We start from the raw sequence: 23652 nt of genomic DNA, 5'->3' as shown, positions 1-23652 counted from the left end.
ACTGCACTTAGTGGTTATGCAGCCATCTGTAGTATAAATAATACTCTGCTGCTGTACAGTTGGCCCACTGCTCCCTGGCATTATCTGCTTGATTATTTTCACATTTCTATGTAAATTCAGTGATGAAGTGCTGGTCTTATCCTCCTTCCTAGAAAAAATAATCCCTTGAAGCTAATGGGAGCTCTCCTTCCATAAGAAGTACATAATGAGCCCATAGGTCAGCAAATTTTCTAGGTATCCTTCTTGGCAATCAATATTCTTTCTTCCCCCTCCTTTCCTGAGGTAGAAGAGGTAGAAATAAAATAGCACGCAGCCTTGGAAATAAGTAAGTGAGTGCTGTTTGGTGGAGGATAGGCTCCCCCGCTGTCAATAGCAGTGATTGTCTCAAATCTGCCTTTGAGACCTGTTTACCAGGAAGTCCTGCTGTAGCCCATCCTGGTTTCTCCAGGTCCATATACAAGGGCTGAAGTAGGGCATAAAATATCTGGAGTGGTATCCAAAAATGCATAGGGCAGGATATGGAGTGCTCTCTGCTTAACATGTTTTAGGTCCTTTTTCTAAAGAGAAAGATAATATTGAAAGGAATGGCAGTAAACTGAATAGTTTCTCTGCACATTTATAGAATAAAAATTACCAACTTTAGTCTGGGTGTTTTGCTTAGGGATTTATTTTAATTTTTATGCAACAACTGCTTTTACCATTGCTTTCTCAGTCATTTGTAAAGCATTGGAAATGTTCACGTATCTTTAAAAAGGAAGGTTGTAGTAAATTTTTGATGGAAAATATGGTAGAAAATCTCTATTTGAAAATATGGAACCTAGGACCCTCTTTGATTTCAGCATGAAAACTTGCCTTTGTCCCTGCTTCTGGAAATCAAGTTGCAGGTTTTTATGTTAAATGATTCCTAGTACTCTATTTTATGCTGAATGATTCCTAATACTCTGCAATGTGATGCATAAACCTAATGGATGGAGGGCATGAAATCAAGTTATTTTAAGCACTTCACTGAATCTTCCTTACAGATACATAAAAACCAACCAAACAACCAAACCAAGAAAAAAAACCTTAAAACACCACCACCACTGTTTGGAGACAGGTAAAAAAATTGTTAAATTATTATGTGAGTGTATCTTTATATACTTACATGCATATACCAATATTATAAATGACCATAAAAAGTTGCATGCAATTAATATGTTTAAAGCCTCTAGTTTTACCTCTTCTGTGAGACTGAATTTATAAGGGAGTTTATGCCTTAAATGTCATATTTTTATTCTTACTCCTTTTTCAGCTTTGTAGTTACTTAGTATGTCTAAAATATTTTTTCTGTTCCTGTCATGTTTTCATAAAATCAACACACATTTCCATAATCACAAAACTTACTAATTTTGGGGATTTTTTAAAAAGAGAGCTATTCAGAGGCTAGTGTAGTGTATTCTGTTAAATTGAATAGAGTTCCCCCACAAAGCTATATTTATGAATCAAAAACCAAATCTATTTTAAAGATCCAAATGTCATTATTAATGTTGTGTCAATATGTGAAACTACTGAGTAGTACATGAGATGAAATAGCTCCTGATTGCTTTTAATGATTCACCTATCGTCCTAGACATTACAGAAAGTCTCATCTGAAAAGCATGAGCAGAGTGTAGCACTTACCATGTTTTAAACTCATTTTATCTGATAATTACTTCTGAAAACATTAGTATTTCAACTAACTTTTTGGGTTTGGTTTGTTTTTTTGGTTTTTTTTTTAAGAAGTTCTGTTCCTGCATGTGCTAATGGTATGCAAATGCTGTCTCAAGCCACTTGCATTCCTTCAAGCTAAAAAATCCATAAGTCAAACTGCAGTTTGGAAAAGTTCATGTCCAGCAAGTTTGAACTTGGACTATTTTTATACTTAGTTTTAATGCTCCTGTATAGGAAAAATATAGATTTTGAATGACAGATTTTGAAAGAGAAAATTAGGCAGTGACATCCTTGCTAGTAATTATAATGTCTTTTTACATAGCACTGGGCATAATAACCATGTTGTGCAACACTTGTTCTCAAATCTTTTACGGGGTTGATTTTTGAGTTTTTTTTCTAGTGTTAGTTGTCTTTTGCAACAATTTAAATTAAAACCTTATCCATATTTTTAAAATCAGGAATAAAAAGTAGTGGGATACACTTGTTCTGTTCCATATAACACTCATCACAATAGGATTTGAGTAGCCTTCACAAAAGTATTAAGCAATTAACTTTTGTCATGTATTTCATTGTCTTATCCTCTGCTCCTGGAGAGAGCTGTATGCAGTGAAGCATTTTGTTTCAGAAAGGGTTTTTTGGGAGGTAGAAGTGGTGGCTTATTTTTTTTGCTTTAAGTACACCTTGCTATGTGTTTGTAGTAGAGCAGGCAAAACTGAGAAACTTGGCCTACATCTGGAGTGAGAGGTGGTGATGCTTGTGACCAGTCTTAGGTGACAGTGCCAGTTTTGGGACAACTCGTTGAAAAGATCAGGTGCCTTTTCAAGAAGTTGGTGTGCTTTGAGTGGAGAATTGTGAAGTGGAGGAAGTGCCTGGCTGTGATCTTTGGGCAGCAACCTACAGTAGCTGCCTCAGAGTCATCAGTGTAGTCTGCAGTGGTTGATTTCATGGATATTGTGGTGGGAAACACAAAAAACTTGAAAACCAGGTAACCATACGGTAATCTGTGTTGCTAGTCATGGTGGAGTGTTCAGTGCCAGTTATCTTCTAAAGTGCCAAAGGCTTTCTTTTGGGATGATGAGGCAATTGGGCTGAGAAGTGACAGCAGCTGTGGAACTAGGTGACTTTCCACCACAGCAAAAAGAGTTCTTTCAGACAACTGATAGTTTTAGTCATCAACTAAGGCCATTGTGAGACCTTAGTTAAAAGAATTCTAGAAGCTGATGGTAGTGGCTTGGCATCTCTGCATCTTTGATCAATGGGGACAGTTTCATGACTGCAAATTCTATATACTGATTTTCTAGGTTCCCAGCAGCACCTATTCTTAGGTTTAGACTGTTAGAAGTACGCGTGTTTTAAGGTTGTCCATGATTAAGACTTTCTTGGCAGTATGTATGTATTTCTGAAACTGGAGTTTACTCAGTCTGGTCAATTGCATTCTCAACAAATGAAAAAAACCCCAAGACCAACACCCAAAACAACAACCAACCAGCAAACAACAAAAGGACTCTAAAAGAAAAAGGGATCAAATGTATGTGGTGTGTTGAAAAATTGTTGTGAGTATGCACAGGCTGTGTTGGACACACAGTTCACCAGAGCCAGATTTCAGAAAAGAAAGAAAATATGGATCTGGAAATGCAGTTTATCTACAAATGTTAAAAGACACAGGGCATAATTAAATATGAAAGCCCTCATTATCTGTTGTTCTGAAATCAGAAAGAGTAGAAAAGAAAATGAATTCTTGTGGATTCCAGTAGTAAAGGGTTAAGAGATGGAAGTGCAGGTTCCCATCTGTGCTTCAATGCTTTCATCCAGGAAGGCATGTGACATTGTTAGTGCTTTATGATGAATCTCAGATAGCCCTCCCTGAAGTGGTGGTGTATCCTGCAGCTCCAGCATAAGCTGAGTGGAATTGATAAAACTTCTTTCAGCACAGCCATAGTGAAAGCTTTGAAGACAAAGAAAAGTTATTTTCTCTCCCTTTCTTTATGTCCTTTCTCTGAATTCCAGCTGTTCGGGGCATTTAGTAGGTACTAGGTCTAGTACCTTTGTACTTGATTTACCAGAAAGGAATGTGTTCTGGTAAACAAGCTGAGATTTTCCCAAGAGCTGACCACACCACAAGAGAGTTGGAAAACCTGTAGTGAATTCCTTGAAGATAACAATCCTAGCTGAACTCTGGACATTGACTGAGTCTTGCTTTGGTAGGTATAGGCAGAACCAATTTCTGTGCCAGGAATGGCCAAATGTGTACTAAACTTTCAAGGAAAAGGATTATACTTCTTCAAGCTGGCCCTTGCTCAGTTCTATTGTAAGAATATTTCATTCTGAAAAGGTATCTTAACATCCTGGATTAGTTTCCAGAGATGGGATTTTTCATTTTCAGTGCTGGGTGGTGTGGTTACTTGCCCAGTAATTTGCTAGAAAAATTAGTTAATTCTCTTTTGTCTTTTTTCTTCTAGTACTTAGAATGAGAAGAAAAAAGGAAATCTGTTTGGGTGCTGAGGATGTTCTCACTGACAGTTGTGGCTCATATTCCATCATTATCTTCTTCAGCTCTTCATTGCTCAATGTCTGCTGTAGTCTGTCACTTTCTTTTAATGTCTCAAAGGCCACTTGATAGCCAGGTGGTTTCAAAGGATCTAGATGTTGGTCATTCAAGGTGAGATGGTCTATACTGCCACTGATCAGCTTAAGCACGTGATTTGGAGCATTGAGATCTACACTGTTTTGTGTGGACAAATTAGGAGGCAGATACTTGCACTTCAGCATCTGCTACAATGTGTGTATGAAATCTTTCCACCAATTGCTAAAATTTGGTTATCTTTTCTGTGAATCCTCTAATAGGTAACAGTCAGAAAATCTGGAAAATAAGACAAATATTCTTCTTGGCTTTGTTCTTTGCAGTTAGGTGAATAGTTTGCTGAACCTACAGTGCCTCTTCTGGGTGTGCTGTTAGATGAGAAAAGGTGGTCTTAATGCCCCCTGCTCACAGGGCTGATATTCTGATCATTCCTCTGCACTGCTGGGGACTCCTGAGATCGAGTGAAGGGATGACTGAAGATCTTGCTGCTGCCAGTGTCAGCAACAACAAAAGCTTTGGTTTGTGTCACAGTAATGCTGTCTGTGAAGTGTGTTTTGAGATGTGGAATTTGGCTTTCTGTGTAAATTTTCTCTTGGTGTGGCCATTTCATCTGAAAGCAGGAGCAGCACATCCTGGAAGCATCATAGTAACTGGCAGGGCTGGTAATCTGCATAGAATAGAGAATGTGTAGCCTATTATGCTTGAAAGGGAATTATTATGCTTGAGGGTAAAGTTACAGTGAAATGTTTCTTTGAGAAAACTAAGGTTGAGAAAAGCACTGCATAACCTGACTGAACCTGTAGTGGAAGACACCTGTTTTTCATTTTGCTGGCTCAGCAGAATGTTAGATCGTGAAGGTTTAATCATTTTTGACATTTCAGTGCATTTATGTTAGATTGCAGATGTTGAATTTCTTTGTAAGTGGATCTTCTCTCCATAAAGTAAATTATGGGAAAATACTTCATACCAAAGCCTAAGAAAAAGTTCCAGTTCATGGACTGGTAGCAGTGGCTGGCCTTTTAACAGCCACTTTAACTTTTTTACCAGTAATGTGTAACCAGAATATCAGACACTGAACGTAAAACAGCAATTTTTGTCCTTCATTCAGCAGTGTTTTTATATTTGTGGCCAGAACAAGCCAAACCTTTGTGTTTTAGTATGTATTGGCCTTAAAATTATTTCTGATGGAGCTTATCTGCTTTCAAAAAACAGCCTTAATTTTGATATTATAGGGAGGAAAGTAACTGGGAACAAAATGCCAGTGCAATTGTTTATTAAATAAATTGGACTGTGTCATTTTTATGTTCTACTAGTAAGAAGTAGGTGATGCCAGATATAAGTGTCCTAGAAAAAGCATTTTAAAATGTAACACAAGTGAAATGTTGATTAACTTGTTGGAATATTACTTTTTGAAATAAGGCTTTTTGAAGCAAAGTTCGTAGGAATGTATTTTTCATGATAATTACCAGGTACAGTTCCTGGTTTGTGTTTTTAAAATGGTTGTGTTCAAAAATGAATTGCTGAGCATAGAAAGAGCCAACTGAACAGGTACAGATAAACCACACACAGTGGGAAGAGATATCATACAAGTGCAGTTCATAAGTAGATGAGAATATGTTACAAACTGAGATATTTTGCTTTTAAATATAGTGAGGACTAGTTATCTTTCATAAACACTGAAAGGGGAGCTGGCTTTTCATCAAGGGAGAAGTCAAATAAACTGGCCTAAATGAAGTTGAGCAGAGCTGTCTTTTCCACTACGTGCTTGTGAAATTTTGTCAGCCTGTGGCAAAGATGGGCTTTATTTTGCAAACCAGTTCAAAGCATATTTCAGCCGCAGAATACTTTCCCCCCCTGCCTATTAATCAAACAGCAGACTAGTTCTTTCAGAGTTAAACTCTTTTCACTAGTATATTGCACTACACTAGTTAACAACTGTAAGTGTGGACATTTTTTAATTGATATTTATTTATATGCTACTTGATATGAATACATTTTAGCCCTTGAAGGGGGGTGGGGGAGAACATACCTTGTTTTCATTTAAAAGAAGTCACTGTGCTGATCAGCATCTGAAGAATATTGAGGTAAACAATGAAAACATCTGGTTAAAAACATGGTTGAGTAAACAGTGCTTTTTTGAATTTTCAAGCTACCAATTTGCTTAACAGTTTGAGGAATAGGGGGATTTGTTCTGCAACAAGTTTTATTTAGTTGCAGCCTGCAGAAAAGAGCATTCAAGGCAGTGGGGGAGAGTTTATAAAATGAGATTCATTTGGGGATTTTTTTGACCATGTGAAGTAAAAGTGTGGAGATGACCTGGACCTATAAATCCTGTCTCCTGGACTAGTAGTATTGCTTTCTTGACTGCAGTTTATGAGGAGATTGAACAGGCTGCACAAGGTTGAGTGAGTCTCTCTGGAGGTATTTAAAAAACATGTAGACTTGGTGCTTAGGGACATAGTTTAATGGTCAACATTGCAGTGCTGGGTTAGTGGTTGTACTTGGTGATATTAGAGGTCTTTTCCAACCTAAATGATTCTATGATCAGTTTTTTTCTGAAGGGAACTATTCACAACTGAACTATGGAGTAAGGGTTTTCCCTTTCTTTCCTAAGAGGGGAGTGGGAAGGAATTTGGTTTGACTTGGGAAAACTTTGTGAATGTATAAATGAAAATACCTTTTGTGTTTTGGGGGATAGGACACAAGATTATCTTCCACCAAGTACAGGAGGAATATACTGTGCCTTAAAAACTTTAAACATTTCTGTGTGATTTTCAAAGGCCAAATTGCTTTAATTCTCTATAAGGCCTTGTTTTTCTTGTATTTCAGCCAGCGTTTTCCAGTGCACAGTAGTGATTTTTTTTTCCTTTTCCCCCCTGTTTTTTGCTCACAGTAAACAGTTCCTTGCTGTGGTTACACAGACAAATATAGCAGAGAACCCTTTTCTCAGAGAAGATTCTCCCTGTGCATTTTTTAACCATTTTTGGGAAGAATTGATCTATTTGTGCATGTGAGAGAGGGAGGCAGTAGCTGTAAATTGAAGTGACATCATACATATTACTCCCATTGATCCACTTTTAGACTAGAGCCAGGATAAAAGGAAATGGCATCAGGGAGGAAGTATGCTCATTTAGGCACAGATCCCAGTGTGATAATGGAGTAATAATAGAAATCACGCCACTGTCAATCGGTTGCTGCATTAGTCTGAGGCAGATTTTCCCTCCAAGGAGGCTTTCAATGACTTCATTCAAGTGCAGGCAGGAGCAAATGGGATATTCAACATACCAGCTGTACAACTTTAGTGATTTGTGTCCTGGCAGAGGGGTGCAGTGCAAATGCTGGTGCTGTGGATCAACTCAAGTAGATATATCTGTGTCACATTTCATGGCTGAAAGGTCAGTAGTCAAATGCTTCAGTGGCAATTTTTTTTCTAGTATAAAGGGTGAATCTGGCATTTATTGTGTTTGTTAATTTAGGAATTGATAAATACTCTCTTTCGTGTGGGTGGTCTTCGGGGATGTGAGATCGATGACCTCTATAGCTGCTATACCAGATCTCTGAAGGGGAAAGATTTGTTTTCTTTGTGCTTTTTACAGATTAGGGATTGTATTTTGAAAATTCATGGTTTTGTTCAAAGATTATTTGTAGAAAACCTTTCAAACCTACTAATCTAATAACATACTCTTGTAACACAGTATAATGACTTAAGTGTTTTGTGTACTGATATGAATAAAATACAGAGTATGCTTTTATTACTTCAAAGAGATTTAGTATACAGTGAATATCAGTTATATTTTCAATTTGTTTATGTTTTCTTTATTTCTTTCATCTTGCATTTTTTAAATACAGAGCCAGTTTTGATATTCCCTATCACTTAAAGTTTTTTTTAAGGGTTAATAGCCTCTTTACTCAAACTTTAAAGCTGCCACATCAGGTAACTTAGGGGAAGCAGAGAACAAATGGTTGTTTAGTGGCAGGACAAAGTGAACTCTTTCAGAAGGCTGAAGAGTTGGAGGAGAAGTCTTACAGTCTTAAGGGCAAGATAATATATACAGTGCTGGGATACAGCTTTATAGAGGGGATGATGTTTAATTACATGGGACATGACAGAAAACCTCTAGTGTGCTTGGTCACAGCATATTCATTTATATCCTCTTTGTAGTGTCCATAGTCACAGCTGGGGGAGGGCCAGCCCTGAGAAAAGTAATATGATTTCCATGCAGCAGGCATAGATTGGGCAGGAACTATCTACTTTGCAGTATAAATAGATGCTGTTGCAGCAGTTTGACGTAATGAAAACTATTTCTTGATCCTCGCCACATTTCCTGATTGAAACAATCTGCTTTCATAATTGCATATGTTTGAATATTTTGATTGAGTATTCTCTATTCTAGTTCAGAGTATGAGGGGGTTATTTTTATTTTATTTTAGTTAATTTTATTTTATGAGGAACACTGAAATTTTGCATTTGTGGTGTTATGGTTGTTTTCTGAATGTTTTCTGCCTGAAGACACAACTTGAGAGTGTGACAATTATCCTGCTATAACTTGCTGTATCTGTGTTGTGTACTTTTCTATGGGGGTTAGATATTCAATATGCATTCACAGAATATGAGTTGTTGTAAAGGAAAGTGGTTATACCGTTCTTGAAAAGAAATTTGCATTTAGGTCTCTACAGTATTTATGTTTAGATAGCACTTAAGGCAAGGACCTCTTTGTATTAAGCATGAGGCAAACAAATTGAAAATTGACAACATGCACCCCAAGCAATTCTCCTGGTGTGAAGGATGGAAAGTAACAGGTGGGCAGGACAAATAAGGATGGTGGTAGGAAAACAAAAAACAGTGAGAGGGGGGTTTCTGAGAGAAAATTCAAGTGCAATTTTTGAAGCTTATTTATAACCATTAAAAGACTGCTTTGGTGAGAATGGTGAGAATGTTGAGAATGATACATATTGTTGTGTGTGGGGAAAAGAAAATGTCTGCACCCCTGAATGAATTTTGTAGCAGCTGGTGTCATGAAACTCTGGTTGCAATTTTCTGTCTCTTGGCCTAAGTTAGGGTTTTAAAGCAGAGTCTCTTTTATTGAAAGGAAAGGTTAAAAGTGTAGATGGGAATGTTCCTCCTTTTCTGTTAGAAACGAGTTGGAGAACAGACTGTAGTAGCTGTGCCCAGTAGTGCCTCTGCAGGGAGAGGTCTGCCAGCCAGCGCTCCCCTGCCAGCGCCCGCCCTCTCTGCCAGTGTTCACTAACTCCTGCCTTGGACTCTAATTAATCCATGAGCTAGAAACTGGTATGTAAGGTACCATCCTGGGCAGCTGGGACGTGGGAAAATAGCAGAAGCCATGGTCTTATTTGTAGAATCATAGCAGATGCTCAGTTTGAAGGGGCCCACAAGGATCATCGAGTCCAATACCTGGCCTTGTACAAGACACTTCATAATCACGCCATATGCCTGACAGCATTGTCCATACACTTCATGCGCTCTTGGTTTTGTTTGTTTGTTTATTTGTTTGTTTGTTTTAATGGGGTTTTGTTTGTTTGTTTTACTGACTCAGAGTTTAGCCAGTAATTCTGAAAAAACTTTAGCCATGATGCAGCACTAGACAGACATAAATTCAGGGCATGGCTGCTGCTCTGCTGTTGCTCAAAAAAAAAAAAAGTTGGCTTCTGTAATGCTGCCTTAAACAATAGCTTTCCATGGGTGAATCTGTGTAGCAATTATACTGCAGTTATATTATAAAATACTCAGCTGTTATATTATAAAATACTCAGTACCTACATATTCAAGCAACTGTTCTATAGCTTCTGCAAATTAAGTATTGTTCTTCTGTCATTTTAGTTAGCAGTGAAAACTATCTAGATCAGAAGTTACCTTTCTTTGTGTGGTATTCTGCAACATTCTGTATTTTATTAATGTTCAGAATTAATTCCTTTTCCAAGTAGAGTCACTTCCCAGAAACTTTCCCTGTTTTATTTTTTAACTTGTCTCACCAACCCCCGGCAGCTGCTGTTGGACTCCGTAATAAGCATTTAAGCTGCCATTTTAGTAGTTGTCCTGAAATGAAATATTCAATATTTTAAAATACTGAATTTTAAATATTGACCACTTTTAACAATACCGTGTGATTGGCAGGCTTTGATATTACTTACAAAAAGTTTCACTAAGTGCTAGTAACATCTGGGGTATTTTCAGTCTTCAGGAATACAACTTTACCAGTAAAAAATGGAAAGAAATCAAAATGCAAAGAAACCAAAGCATTACCATTATAGAGATGCCCTTTCCTCTTTATTCTGATTTAGATACTAGTCTAAAAGAGAAGAAAATGTCATGTTGCTAAATTAGTTATTAATGTAGATATTTTACAGATTAAGACTTATTGGAAGATCCTGGGTGTCTTCATGGACTCAGAGATGAGAGATCAGAAGTCCAGTCTTGTTCAGTCCACATAAACAGCCCTGGCTGTGGGATGTGTTGTTGGGTGAGGCGTTTCCTATAGCTGAATTCTTTTCGTCCTTGCTTAGTGCATTGTCGCAGCAAAGCAGACATGGGCAGGCAGCAAGGTGGGAAGAGAAAATCACCAAATGTGGTGAAAGCTGGGAGTACTGTCAAAGTAGCAGGATGTCTTTTTTATTAGTCTGTCTCAAGAACATTAGAAGTGAGCAGGGTTGGTTTCTTTTTGTATGCAAAAGCTTTACTGACATTCTTTTGCCTTTCCCCTTCCTCCCCTGGTGCCCTGCAATGATGAATAGTGGGGAAAGTTTTGGGGCATATAACAAACTTCTGACTGATCACCTTGAAGCCTGAATTTCCAAGAGATGTTTCCTGGCAGCTGGTGCAATTTCTCTCTGAGCTCTGTTTGAATTATTTATTTGTTCATCCAATAAGCCTATTAAAAAGAGCACTTAAGCACTGGCTACAACAGATTCTTGTGCTTTTTTTTTTTTTTAGATTACATTAGGTTCCAATTCAAAATGATAGGTTCATGAGTCAAGAAAATAACTGAAACTACTGAATATATATATATCTGTGCGTAGATGCTGTACCATGTGTGCCACAAATACAACATTCATGCATATTTCCCATGAAAGGATGGATGGTTTGTGACTCATTGCACTAAAATATGCCTCAGAATGTGTTTTTACAACAGTTGTTTGGTGGTTCACTTATTTGTGTGGTGTTTCTTTGTTCAGTGTAAACAAACCACTCAAATGCTTGTATATCTGATAAAAACACCACTCTAAAAATTATATGTTCATATGCCTCATTGATTTCTCAAATTATGCACTGTAAATTATTCTCTCTTCAAACCCAAACAAAATAGAATTACTTGTTTTATACATTCCATAAAAATCCTACTTATTAAGCCATGATTCTATTTCAATAAGATAGGCATGTTTTAGATCTGATCTAACCATAGCAATGGAAACCATGGAAAATGAATCCTCATTGTGCCCCAGCACAGTCTTTCAGAACACAGACACATAAACCCTGAGGTTCTTCAGAAACCAGCTAGAGGTCCAAGTTGTATTTAAAGCACATGCTGGAAGTACACAGGTTATCACAATCTTTTCCTTTTTAGTTTGTTTCCATTTACATTGCTCAGCCAGTAGAGATCTTCATTCACATATGGCATTTATTTTTCTTTTAGCTTCTCCCTGACCAGCTGGTCTTACTTCTGGAGTTCCTCTTGGAGGAGAAGACATTGTGTCCTAGAATATTGCAGTGCTTAGAGAGAACATACCAGCTCCGGGGGCAAGATGCTGAGGTAAGTCATGTAAAAATAAATCTCTCTAATGTATGCCACTGTGTTGTTGACTAGGAATAACAGTGTTCTACTAGGAACCAGACTCACTACAGGTTTTTTTTTTCATGTCTGAATATGAAATTGAATGATCTTAACTCCAGTATTATTGCATCTTCATTGCTATAATAACTCAGTGTTTCTCTGTGTAGGTAGGTTCAGGTGTGTTTTGCATACTGTAGTAGTAAAGTACAGCACAACCCAGATGTCCAAACTATTTTACATGTACCTTAGGCAGCACATTTGTTCAAGTGTTAAATTTTTCGCTACGTTTTTCTGTGTAGTGGAGCCCAGTTTGTTTTTGTTGTGATATTGTCTCCAAATGTAATCATGTCTGTTATAGTCTAAAATTATTTTTCCCCATTGTCAGCTCATATTGTTCCTCTTTGCATGCTCCAAAGTCTCACTCAGGATTTAGGAAAGTTAGCTTTCCAGAGAGACTACGGTGTTTTCTGGTTTGGGGCCTTAATTTAATGTTTTTTGCAGTTGCTTCTGCTAAGTGCTGGTGACATTAATAGGCCCCAAGGAAAACACTGCTTTATATGGTAGCATAAAGGGTAGCATCCCTGCTCCAAAGTGCTTTATATCTTTGGGAAGCAAACCAGTAAATCTTTATTACCATGTGCAGAGAAGACTCTTTTAAGTCCTATGGTTTTCTTGAGCTGGGAGAGTTCTGAAAATTAATGCAGAAGTGGTGTCTGAGAGCAGCCTTGTAAGCAGCCTTTGCTTCAAGTATGTAGTATTCAGGAGGAGGTAAGAAAGTCAGAGATGAACATAAAGGAGTCTAGAGATGCGGGTGTGTATATGTGTGTACATACATATACATATATATATATAAAACAAGGGTTAATTATGATGTAGCATACGACCAAGCTACTGTGCAATGAAGGAATATGGTGAACTTAACATTTGGCTCCTGTTTATTTAAAAACTACCTTGCAGAAGGTTGCAGAAAGCCAGTGTGCTTGACTTACCCTGTTATTCTTAGAACTTTGTGGCAATTATTAGAATTGAAGGAGAGATCAAAATCTATCTTGTTACTCTTACGGCTGAAGTTGCTGTGTGGATGCTTGGAAAGACTCGGAAATCTAAACCTTAACGTAAAGATTGATAAACCAGATATCTACCTTTTTCTCAGAAAAAAATAAACAAAAAAAAGAACAACATTTCAATTGCTGCTGTTTACTGCACCTTTTTACTTTTTGTTGATAAAGTTTTCCAAATGCCAGATTTATTTTTAATTAGTAGTTAAATCAACATTTCTTTTTATAGGTATTAGAATATATTTTAATCACATCTGAATACCAGTGAAATGTCAGAAGTTCTATTATGGGAAGAGGAATTAACAGGGGCATAGATCAAAGCAATAGCTGTGTTGTTGCTGTTTCATGCCTATGAATTGTAAGCACCAGGCCACAAGCTTCAGTTTTTCAGGTTTTTCTTTCCTCTTCACTTTCATACTTTCTTTTTTCCTTGTAGTGTTAACATAAAAGTACGCAAACAATCTATCAGAATGGTTCTGTGAAAAACCTCCACAAACCATCAAGATTAGAACCTCTATGAAATGAACATAATCTCAATTTTATTTTACAAGATGAAACAAGGGCTTAGCAGACAACTCACTTAGAAGTACAACTAAGACAACATTACCATTAGCATTTTACCAGTCTGATGACCTGGTTTACGGTTTACCAGGCACCTACAGTCCTTTAAAGGGAACTAGCTCCCATGGCCTCATCTACCTGAGGAACAGACTATTTGGGCCTCATTCTCTTATATGTGCACAGGGGATTTTTGTTGTTGTGACCCCGGGGCAAAGAACTGCAGTCTTAGCCTGTTCTTGTCTAGATTTAATTTGTTGTTACACAAATCACTTCTAGTGATCCTGCTGTATTACTGGAGTTCAAATGTTCTCAGTAGCTAAACAGCAGAAATGGATTATTAAAAATAAAACCATAAAAAACTTGCATGCAGGTCAATAAAAAGAAAACTCTCAGTGTCAGAGGGTTTATTCGAGGATTTTTGGAAGTGACGTTGTCAGCTGTGTTCCATCCAGCAGCAAAAAGTTAAGAAATAAACTTGTTTTCTTATTTTTGAAAAGTAGCATTCAAATTCACAATCATCTTCGAGCAGGGATAAACAATGATATGGCCAATAGTGTGAGAGGGTACATACACAAAGGAGTACTGTTTTTTTATGTATTTTCACAAATTTTGGTCTTAAAATTTGTACATAATAATTTTGAAGATTATTACTGGGGATCCATCTGTCCTGCACAAATACAGCATGGAGAGTCCTTGTTTATATTTCTTAAAGCTGTTCTGTCTGTGTGACTGAAGCATCTTTATGTTGACTTTAAATTGATCATGCTTGTTGTAGTAAAGCCTTGCACACTTGGTGGCATCTGCTCCTGCCCTCAGCAAAGTGTAGGTCTGTCCCCAGCCAGTGAGGCGACAACAGCACTGTTTGGTACTCCTGACCATTTGTTACCATGTGCATGTCCACATTTAGCAACCTAGGGGTACACGTTGCTTCAGAAAGGAGTGGAGGGTTTGCAGCAGGTAGCCTGCCCTGTGTCTATTCTGTGTCTGTTCCTTTGCGTCAGTCAGGAGAGGAGAGAGTCAGAATCAACCTTGCCTGGAATGTAAAGGTTGATCTCTCTTGAAGGGATCTCTGCACCTACTTACTCAGTGCAGTTCCTCTCCTCTCAGATTAGGCTTCAATGCAGATACATAGCCTCAGTGTCTATCTTCCTACTAGAACAGACATTTGAATGCTTCTTTTAACAAACAAAAAATAAATCAAAGGTTAAGTAACATATTTATGATCCATAATGTATAACTTTGGAGCCACAAGAGCCAGAACTGCGGATGGCTTAATCACATTCCAAATAGGTCTGCTCCTAGTCTTGGATGCCAAGAGAGGCTTGTAGGGCATCTGCCAAATTTCATAATTTGTGACTCCTTTCCACTTTTTGCAGTCCACTTCTGTAACAAATAATTATTTCATTTGCCATTTATTCCTCAAACCTTGGAACATCTGAGAAGACACAAAACTACAAGTTTGTTTTCAAAAGATTAAATTCATTGACCTGAGCTGTTTGAATTGAGCATATCCAAGAGATCTTTTTTTTAAAAGCAATGAAGGTTTCAAAGCTTAAAGCCATTTTCCGTTCTTCTCTCTGTGCCTTCAGCCCATTGTGGCTCAGCCAAGTAGTGTCAGACAAGTGGGAAGCAATTGGATTGTGTCCTCAATTTTCTCTTCCTGTTCCCCCTGTCTTGTTGTGCTGCTTCCCACTACGCAACAAAATAACTCATGCACAGGCTACATCTCCATGACATACCACATCCTGCATTGAAGAGAAGCATTGGCTGTATTTTGAACATGACTAAGTCCAGCTGTAAGTTCAGCTGGCTGAGGAGAAATGGGATATGTTATAAAGCAGCAGCTACAGTTGCCATCAGACAGCTCAGTGGGATAATAAAATTTAAAGTGGATCTTGTGTTGGTTTTATTTTGTTCCTTTCCAAAGTGGCTGTTCTAGACAGCTGTTTCATTTATTCAATATCTAGCATCTGGCAGAATGTGGAGAGTTGGTCTTCATGGAAAGTTTGGGTGTCTAGTATTTTTTAAAATCTGTCTAACCTTGATGACATCTCTTCTGATACGACAGTGCAATCTTATCTCATTTGAATAAGCTATTGAGAACTTACATATAAATAAAGTGGAGTCAATAATTTACAAAAGACAACACCATGAGATCTGAGTTAATAGTCAATGAATCTCTTAGCTAGATGAGCCCTGTCATTACTCCCATTATTTCTGTTCTTCATTTGGCCAAAGACCTGTAACTTGTGGGCACACAAGGACACAGAATGGCTGAGTAACCTGCAAAACAATGAAAAATGTGACAGGAAGAAGATCACAGCCATAGGAGAAGAACAGTGGGTGTGACACTTTCAGTCCTATTTAAGACTTGATGATATTTCTGCAAGTGTGTTTTACTTGTTGCTGAATTATCTAAGAAGTGGTGATAAAAAGTACAGAATGTGGATGAAGCAGAAATATTTATGGTGTGCTTCCCCACATTTTTCACTGTAGAGTTAGCTTTCCTTTCTTTCCGACTGGAGATATCACTTTTATCTTGCCTGCACAGCATATGGAAAGTTGCTTTGTTGTGTTTCCTTGTCTGAGCAAGCAGATTGAAATGCTCTTCACTTACATAATGCTTTCCCTGTATTTGGGATCATAATGTGGTATATTTTGGGGAGAGAAAAGAAACTAGAACTCTTTCTGCTGTAAATGTGAGTAAAATGAGTTAAGATCATAATATCATCAGTCATGTGGGTGGCATAAAGCTGTTCTCACACAAGTACTTCATTGTGCATGAGGTCTGCCTGTGTGACCAAGGCTATAAAGTGGTGGCATCTTATTTCACTGACAGAAATGCACACAAACCATCTAAGGTGCCTGGCATCCTACAAGTGGTGAGAATTCTGTTATGACAAAATAACTTTGGTTCATTGATCTTTCCTAGCCTGTGAAAAGCTGGCAGATGTGGAAGAACAAATGAATTTTTGTCATTTCCCATCTGATGGTGACTGTGTTGAGCTGAGCACATTCTCAGGTTGCATAATTCAGCTGTCCTGCAGATGGTGGATGGGCATTGTTTGAAGGCACGGTTATGGAACAGAGCTCTGTGGACAGCACCATAAAACTGGGTGGGAAAAGGGAACTGCTTGGGAAAGTCAGTGCACACTTGAAGAAGGCACTTGGTGAGCTTTACTTTCAGCACAAACACTGGGCCAGTCCTCCCTTGGGGCAGGGACTCAGAAGCAGTCTTCAGCTTTTGAGTACAGTTAGTAATGTATTGCAAATACCTCCACAGGCTTGCCAGTCCTTCCTGACTCAACTGTGTAGCAACAGGTAGGCATGTTTCAGATAGTGGCATTGCAGCCGCAGGGAGAGAACCATGGTTCTTTTCCTTAACTGATGTCATTGTTGGTATGAAGCACCAAATCAGAAGATAAAAAAAGTGACAGCTTGAGCAGATGACTCTTTTACAGGGCATTGCTTTCTAGTGATTTTTTTTCTGCGAGAGTAAAAATAGTTTCTGTACTTATATTGTATTTAAATATACAGGTTATTACTCAGTTGCAGCTCAAGTCAGGAGGAGATGCCTTATTTTGGATAAAATAGTATGTTTTGCAGGACTTACGAATCTGCTGTGAAAATTTACCAGGAGTGCAAAATAAATTTCACCTGTCTTTTCCTTTCTGAATGAATGACATACATACATATGTCTAGCATTATTGTGCCGCTAGACATACGTATGGTTACATTGAAGAATTTTTTATTTGCAATTGAATTGCAGTTAGCACATCAGGAGGAACCTGATATAAGTAATCTAGAAAAGTATAATAAGGAACCTAGAAAAGGCTGTGTAGATGAGTCAGCCTGCAGGGTAGGTTTGTTTCTGGAATAAATCATATTTGAGGTTTGTACACCCAGCCATTACTTTTCATTAAATGGAAAAGAAGAAATATATGTTTTCACAAAGTGAAATCTCTTTACTATTATCAGTCTGATACTTTTCACACACATCCTCACAGAAATACTATTTTTCCCTGCTCTACTTCTACTTCCTTATGCAAATCCTTGCAAATATATCTCTGTCATAGAAAGCCCTTCCCATTTTCACTAGAAAAAGGGCTAATTTCAGGGTATATTGTAGACTGTCCTTTTTGCTGATAGATGTGTTGACTGAAGCCACAGCCACTTGCAGAATGTCCTCTGTGATCTTGAAAAAATTTCAATCTTCACTCTGTTTCGTGTTCTTGTTCATGTTGCATCTAAATGCAGTTTGCAGGCTCTTTGGCACAGACTGTATTGGTATTGATATTGGTTACGCTAGTTTTTCAAAAGCATGCATTTGCAGGAGTTGGATCTTTTTCCCAGTGAAAGGAGCTTAGAAAAGGGTAGCTTTTAGGAAGGTGGCACTTGCTTCCCAAAGATGAGGTCCAAAATTAAAAGCTAAGAAAATCGGAACAAGATGAGGGAAAAACGCTTCCAGTGACAGCCATGGGAGTCCTCCCATGAGACTCTCTCTGGCTCATGTGCCTATTGTGACTGAGTGGATGTGTTGAGATGAATTTGTAAGACTGGCTGAAGGATAATCTCAAGTAGCTATAATTTGGGTTTGTTTTGCTTCCACATGCAAAGTAGGGGGGCTTTTCCAGCCACTTGAGAAGAACAGAAAATCCCTCCATCAGCATTTGCTGAAGGGCATGATCAGAACATGAGATTTGTGGAGCACTGGAAATAGCTTTCCACCAGTCAGCACTCCTAGTCCCACATCCCTCCAGGAACCAACAGCAACATGTTTTTTCCAAGTGATCTCAGTGGATGCTGGGTGGCATGAGGAGTTTTTGTGCCCTGACTGCTGCCATTACTGGTGCTGCTCACTTATCACCTGATTTTTCTAACCAGTTTTGAACTTAATTTCCTCTGTGTTGCAGTCCAGAAACTTAGCGCAACTTGGAAAGCAGAGGAGCTGATGGTAGGAGGGAACCAAATATGCAACTGGGTTCATTTGGCATTTTTTTACTGCTTTTCCAAAGAATTTGTGGAGGAAGGGATTGGAGATAATTCTGTGTCCTATTGTCCAGCAAGGAGAATGAAGTGGAGTCCTCTGGGCTTCTGAACTCAATCCTAAAGGTTTTCTGAATTGGATGTAATTGCTCTACATAAAGTTTTACTCAGTATTTCTTTGTTGGACAGTATAAACCCGGTGCTGTAATACAAACCACCAACCTTTTTATGGAATTTAAAAAGTTATTTTATTTGCATATATATGATAGCACTGGCATAGTGCCTATGACAGGGAGGGGGTACTTCTAAAATACAAACAAAATCCCCTATCTGTCAGTAATAGGGATGTTCCTCTGAGGTTTGCTTTCTTTGGGAGGTTTTTTGGTTGGCTTGTTTTGGTTTTTAATTCTGAAAAACAATCTGAAAATATTTTTATTTAAAATAAACTTATTTTGAGACTTCATCCAAATAGCTTGTCTAATACTTCTCATTCCTGTTTGAAGGCTGGCTGCAGATGCAGGGTATGCCTGAATAGGACCACAATTTGGAAACAATTTTCTGTGCCCTGTGAGGTCTAAATACTTCAAGAAGCAGGACAATCCAGAGGTGCTGGTTCTGACATAATTTCTTAACCACACAGATACGATTCCACCACTGAGTCACTGACTTAATAACTTGTGGGTAAAGTCTGCTGTCATACTTTCAACCCTTGTGCCAGTTGGAGTTGCAGTGTTCTGAGAAAGAAGAGAAATTTTGTTGTGTTTTGTGTGGTGTAAGCATTGTCCTAAGCAACAATCATCGCTGTATTCCAGCAGCAGGGAATAAAAGAAGTGGAGAAGATGACTAAAAAATGTCAAACACAGAGAAAAATCTAAATGTTCTGATTGCATGAATGAGCATATTTCTTCTGATTTATGAAATCAATTCATTTTTCACTTAAGAATTTTTGCTGGGCATCAAAAAAGGAGAATAAGAGTGATGCAAAAGGTCTTTGTCTTTGGAGTAAAAATCTTGTATGTAATTATTTTGAAACTGGAAATCCGGGTTTTAAGCAATGGGAGATTAGAAGGATGTGAGCATGGACTGAGTAGACTGGCTGTGACCTAAGTTATGGAAAAAACAGGTAGCCACATTGTTCATTGCTTGGAATTTGAGTCTTATTTTCATATGGAGTTCCAGATTCTGTCTATGACATTAATCTTGCCTGGAAATAACAAATGTTTTGACCACAGTCACTGTGGGAGACCAAAGATAAAAGGTTTTTTTTGCCTCTAGCTACAAGACAGATGAGGTAAAAGCAGAGGGATGGAGAGAGGGGCATAGGCAAAGGGGATAGCTTACTGTTGCCTTGATACTTACAGCAGCCTTTCCTTTTGCTGTACAGGAGATATAATTTAATAATAATTGGTAACAGACTGTTGGCGTGCTTATCTCAAACTCTTCAGAGTTTAATTTCTACGTCAGATGTATATGTTTATGTGCTTTTTTCCCACTATAAGTTTGGATTTATAAGCTCAGCATGCTTTTATGTGCATATATAAATAATCTGTGTTGAGACACATATGCAGGCACTATATGGGTAAAAATTATAAGCAGACTCTATCTGGAGACAGCCAGAAGAGACAGTGGTAATGAGAAGTGTTATAATTGCTTGCTATGGTGATATAAATTTCTGCTGATTCCAGAGATACTGTTGGGATAGTGACAGCTTCAGACTGAAAGAGGGTGGGTTTAGATTAGCTATTAGGAAGAAATTCTTTACTGTGAGGGTGGTGAGGCCCTGGAACAGGTTTCCCAGAGAAGCTGTGGATGCCCCATCCCTGGCTGTGTTCAAGGTCAGGTAGAATAAAGCTCTGAGCAACCTGGCTTAGTGAAAGGTCTCCCTGTTGGAGACAGTTGGGAGGGTTGGAATGAGATGATCTTTAAGGTCTCTTCCAGCCCAACCCATTCTATGTTCCATCATAATCTAGCCATTATTGTAGATAATAGATAGGTGTTTCAGTATATTGTAGATACAAGATAGGTGTTTCAGTAGGCTGTCAGAGGGAATGTGGATGGGGCCGTATATGAGATGGCAGAGAGTTGTGTTGCTGCATTTTGGCAAAAGTATCCATTTGGATGTGAACATGTGCCAAAGCCAAGCTTACCTTCCTGAAGGCATAAGTCTTGTCCCTGCAGTACTCCTCTGATGTTGGCTGTACCTTAGGCTGGGACCTGGTTTTCCCTCCCTCCCTCTGAGGTGCAGGATCTCCTGGCCCCCCAGCACCCTCTCCATACTCACCCTCAGACTGTGTCTTTACACATGCAGCCATCCTCACCAGAGCAGCCTGCTGGGGATGGAAGGAGCAAGAACTGAGAGCAGGCAAGGTGGCACAAGCATTGTTTCTGTCACCAGCCAGAAGGCAGCCTTGCTCCTGAGAGCTGGCAGCACCACAGCAAAGTGAAGCTCAGCACACATCTCCAGTGAAATTGTTGAAAAGGCAGATGGTGACATCTTTTCTGCCATCTTCATCATGCTGCAAGCTGTGAATGGCACTGGTGCTCCAGCATGCTGAACAGGCAGTAGTGAAAATGCAGGCAAAGGGGAAGCCTTTGGTTCCAGTATAAATAGTGTATCTATGTTTTAAATTAAGTCTTATTTTTTAAAACCTTTGTTTTTGAAATTAAGCGAGTTAACATGCTGTGTTAAACATTTCCTTACCTTACATGCACTATGATATAGGAGCTGCTCTCCCCAGCATAGGGACAGTGGCAGCACAAATGTGCATGTTGTGAGAAAAGCCTTCAGGAACCATGTCAATGTGGTCTCCCAGACAGTGCTGTTGAAGCTGTCACACTGCTTTGCTGCTGGTGGCCTTTTCCTCATCTAACTGTTCTCTGGATCATTTTCCTATAATCACTTTGTTGGTTTGCTGTAAAGCTAGAGACGATCCTCTTTTGTATCCATCTCCTGTTAGACAGGGTAAGGAGGAGCAGGCTGAAGAGCATTGAGATTACACAATTAGGCATCCCAACCAAGCCTCTTATTCACAGTGACAGCTTTGACATCAGAAGAGAGACAGCCAGTGCCACCTTTGAAAAAGGATTAGACATGGTTTCTTAGTCTCTTGCCTTTTCTGACTTCTTTTGGAAATTTTTTTTTCTACCAACACAGCTGTCCTTGATCACAGATGGGGCCCACATAGGGAGAAGAATGTCTGGTTTGTAATTGGGAGCTCTCTGCTGTAAGCCTTAAGTGGGGGAAAAAAAAGCATTTGTCTTCTCCAAACAAGTCCTCAGCATTTGCTGCATTGCCAAGAGTGAATCCTGTCCTGAAGTGCTATCCTTTGGTTGCTGTGCCTTTTTGATCACAGCAAGGTTGCCTGCTGCTCTGCCTGGACTTTCTGAAGCAGCGTGTTTTGTGATTTCTGGCTTCTGTTTGGTCATGTAGAAAAGAGCCTCTGTGCTGGCTGTGGGAAAGATACAGGTTTTATTTGCAGGTGGAAGTGGAGTCATGTTCACAGCCTGTGGAAGCTGATGAGGTTGCTCTTGAGCAAGGCTATGGTACTATATAAACTTCTTAACATCGTGTTATCTAGCTAAAACAGGAGCTTGTAGTTGGAGCAGAGGAGAAAAGTCAGGAAGGAAATACATGCCCCTAAGTCACATTTATAAATGTGAGAAGGCTCAAGTGGGCGCCTGCTGCTGCTTGAGGCTTGCACAGCAGTGGAAGCATGCTGCCTGGCCCATGGGCACACTAGGACAGGTACAGGTTCAAATGCTGCCAGCTGCCCCACACTCTGCCATTGATCAAGCAACAGAATTTGCCTTTAAGACCTTGATTGTGCCACACTTTTCTCTTCTGCTACTAAATATAGGCAGTTGCTGCATGAGCTCTACCCCACAGCTCTTCATCAGTGCTGTTAAAAAAGGAGAGATGGGACTTACATGTCTTTCTCCATTGTTTCCAGCACCCTTCATATGTGCAATTGCTAGGTCTCTGCAGAAATACAAATCAGAAGAAGAATTAATTACAGAAGTAGAATATTGCTACCAATATTCCCAAAATCTAATGTCTCATATTCTGCTAAAATTAGCTTTTAAGTGACTTTTTAGTGACCAGCTCACACTACAGGTTTTAAATTATTTTAGACCTCTACATAGTCCTCCTCAAAATTACAATTAGCTCCTGACAAAGTTTTGATCTGCCAGCTCATTACTGCCTTAGGGTTTCCTGAACGACAATGCTTTTTTTTCTTTTTTGCTGGGGTGTCAGTGGGCTGAGATATTCATGCTGTGTTGCACAGCAGGAAAGGAGGTCCAAGGTGGCAGGAATGGCATGTACAATTGCTTGTACAACCTGGAGCTGCTTATACAATCAGTGATGTCAAATGCAGAGCATGGTGGAGCTCCATGAGCTCAATCTGCCTCAGGTCCAGCTACTGAACTGTGGTTCATTCTAGTACTCAAATAAAATACAGCTTGAGTAAGGCTACCAAAAGCCATTTTTAAAATTAGAAATGTTATCATCATTTTGGCCATAGCTCTGGAAAATTAAGGGTTTTGTACTGAAACAGAGCATTGCACTGTTAGAAACAGCATTTACTGAACCCTGATGCCATGAGGATCTCAGGGAGAAAAATTGTCTTAAAGATTGCTGCTGCTGTGGTGCTGTATCTGGCCTTTAGATTCTTTGGGCTCTGCAATACTGTCAGGGCAAGCACAACAAGACCTGAGAGAAAACCTAAGCTGTGAAGAGTCCAGTTTTTAGTCTAAAACAAAACTAATTTAAGCTGATAGATGGCTTCTTTACTCAGTCGCCTGAAAAACTCTTGGCAAACACAATAATCACAATTACAGAATCCTTGTAAAAATGATGAATCCATTCTGCTTGCACCCAGTAGGTTTTTGGCTCTTTGAGCACAGTCTTTCAGATTGCCAAACTGATTGTTTCTCAACACAATTGTAACACAAAAAGCTGTTTCATTCCTTCTGGTGAGCTGCCTCAGCA

The 23652-nt window shown here is 38.9% G+C and overlaps 1 protein-coding gene across 7 annotated transcripts in view; it reads left to right on the top strand.

The window, feature by feature from the left end:
• Positions 1 to 23652, top strand: part of AOPEP (aminopeptidase O (putative)) — a 185487-nt gene that overhangs the window by 149300 nt on the left and 12535 nt on the right. For 6 of the 7 annotated variants that reach the window (XR_011678881.1, XR_011678880.1, XM_071424824.1 and 3 more), the window contains one exon: positions 11920 to 12036. Coding sequence is in view for 4 of the 7 variants with exons in the window: in XM_071424824.1 (XP_071280925.1) it covers positions 11920 to 12036 (117 nt within the window). In the remaining 3 variants the exon portion in view is untranslated. Of the gene's footprint in view, positions 1 to 11919; positions 12037 to 23652 lie in introns of those variants that run through there. The other variant, XR_011678884.1, reaches the window with a different exon arrangement.

The sequence above is a fragment of the Agelaius tricolor genome, unplaced genomic scaffold (genome assembly GCF_023055355.1).
Source record: "Agelaius tricolor isolate 1412-34295 unplaced genomic scaffold, bAgeTri1.0.p SCAF_4, whole genome shotgun sequence".
In the NCBI taxonomy this organism is placed as follows: Eukaryota; Metazoa; Chordata; class Aves; order Passeriformes; family Icteridae; genus Agelaius; species Agelaius tricolor.
This window is presented reverse-complemented; position numbering and strand designations above follow the sequence as displayed.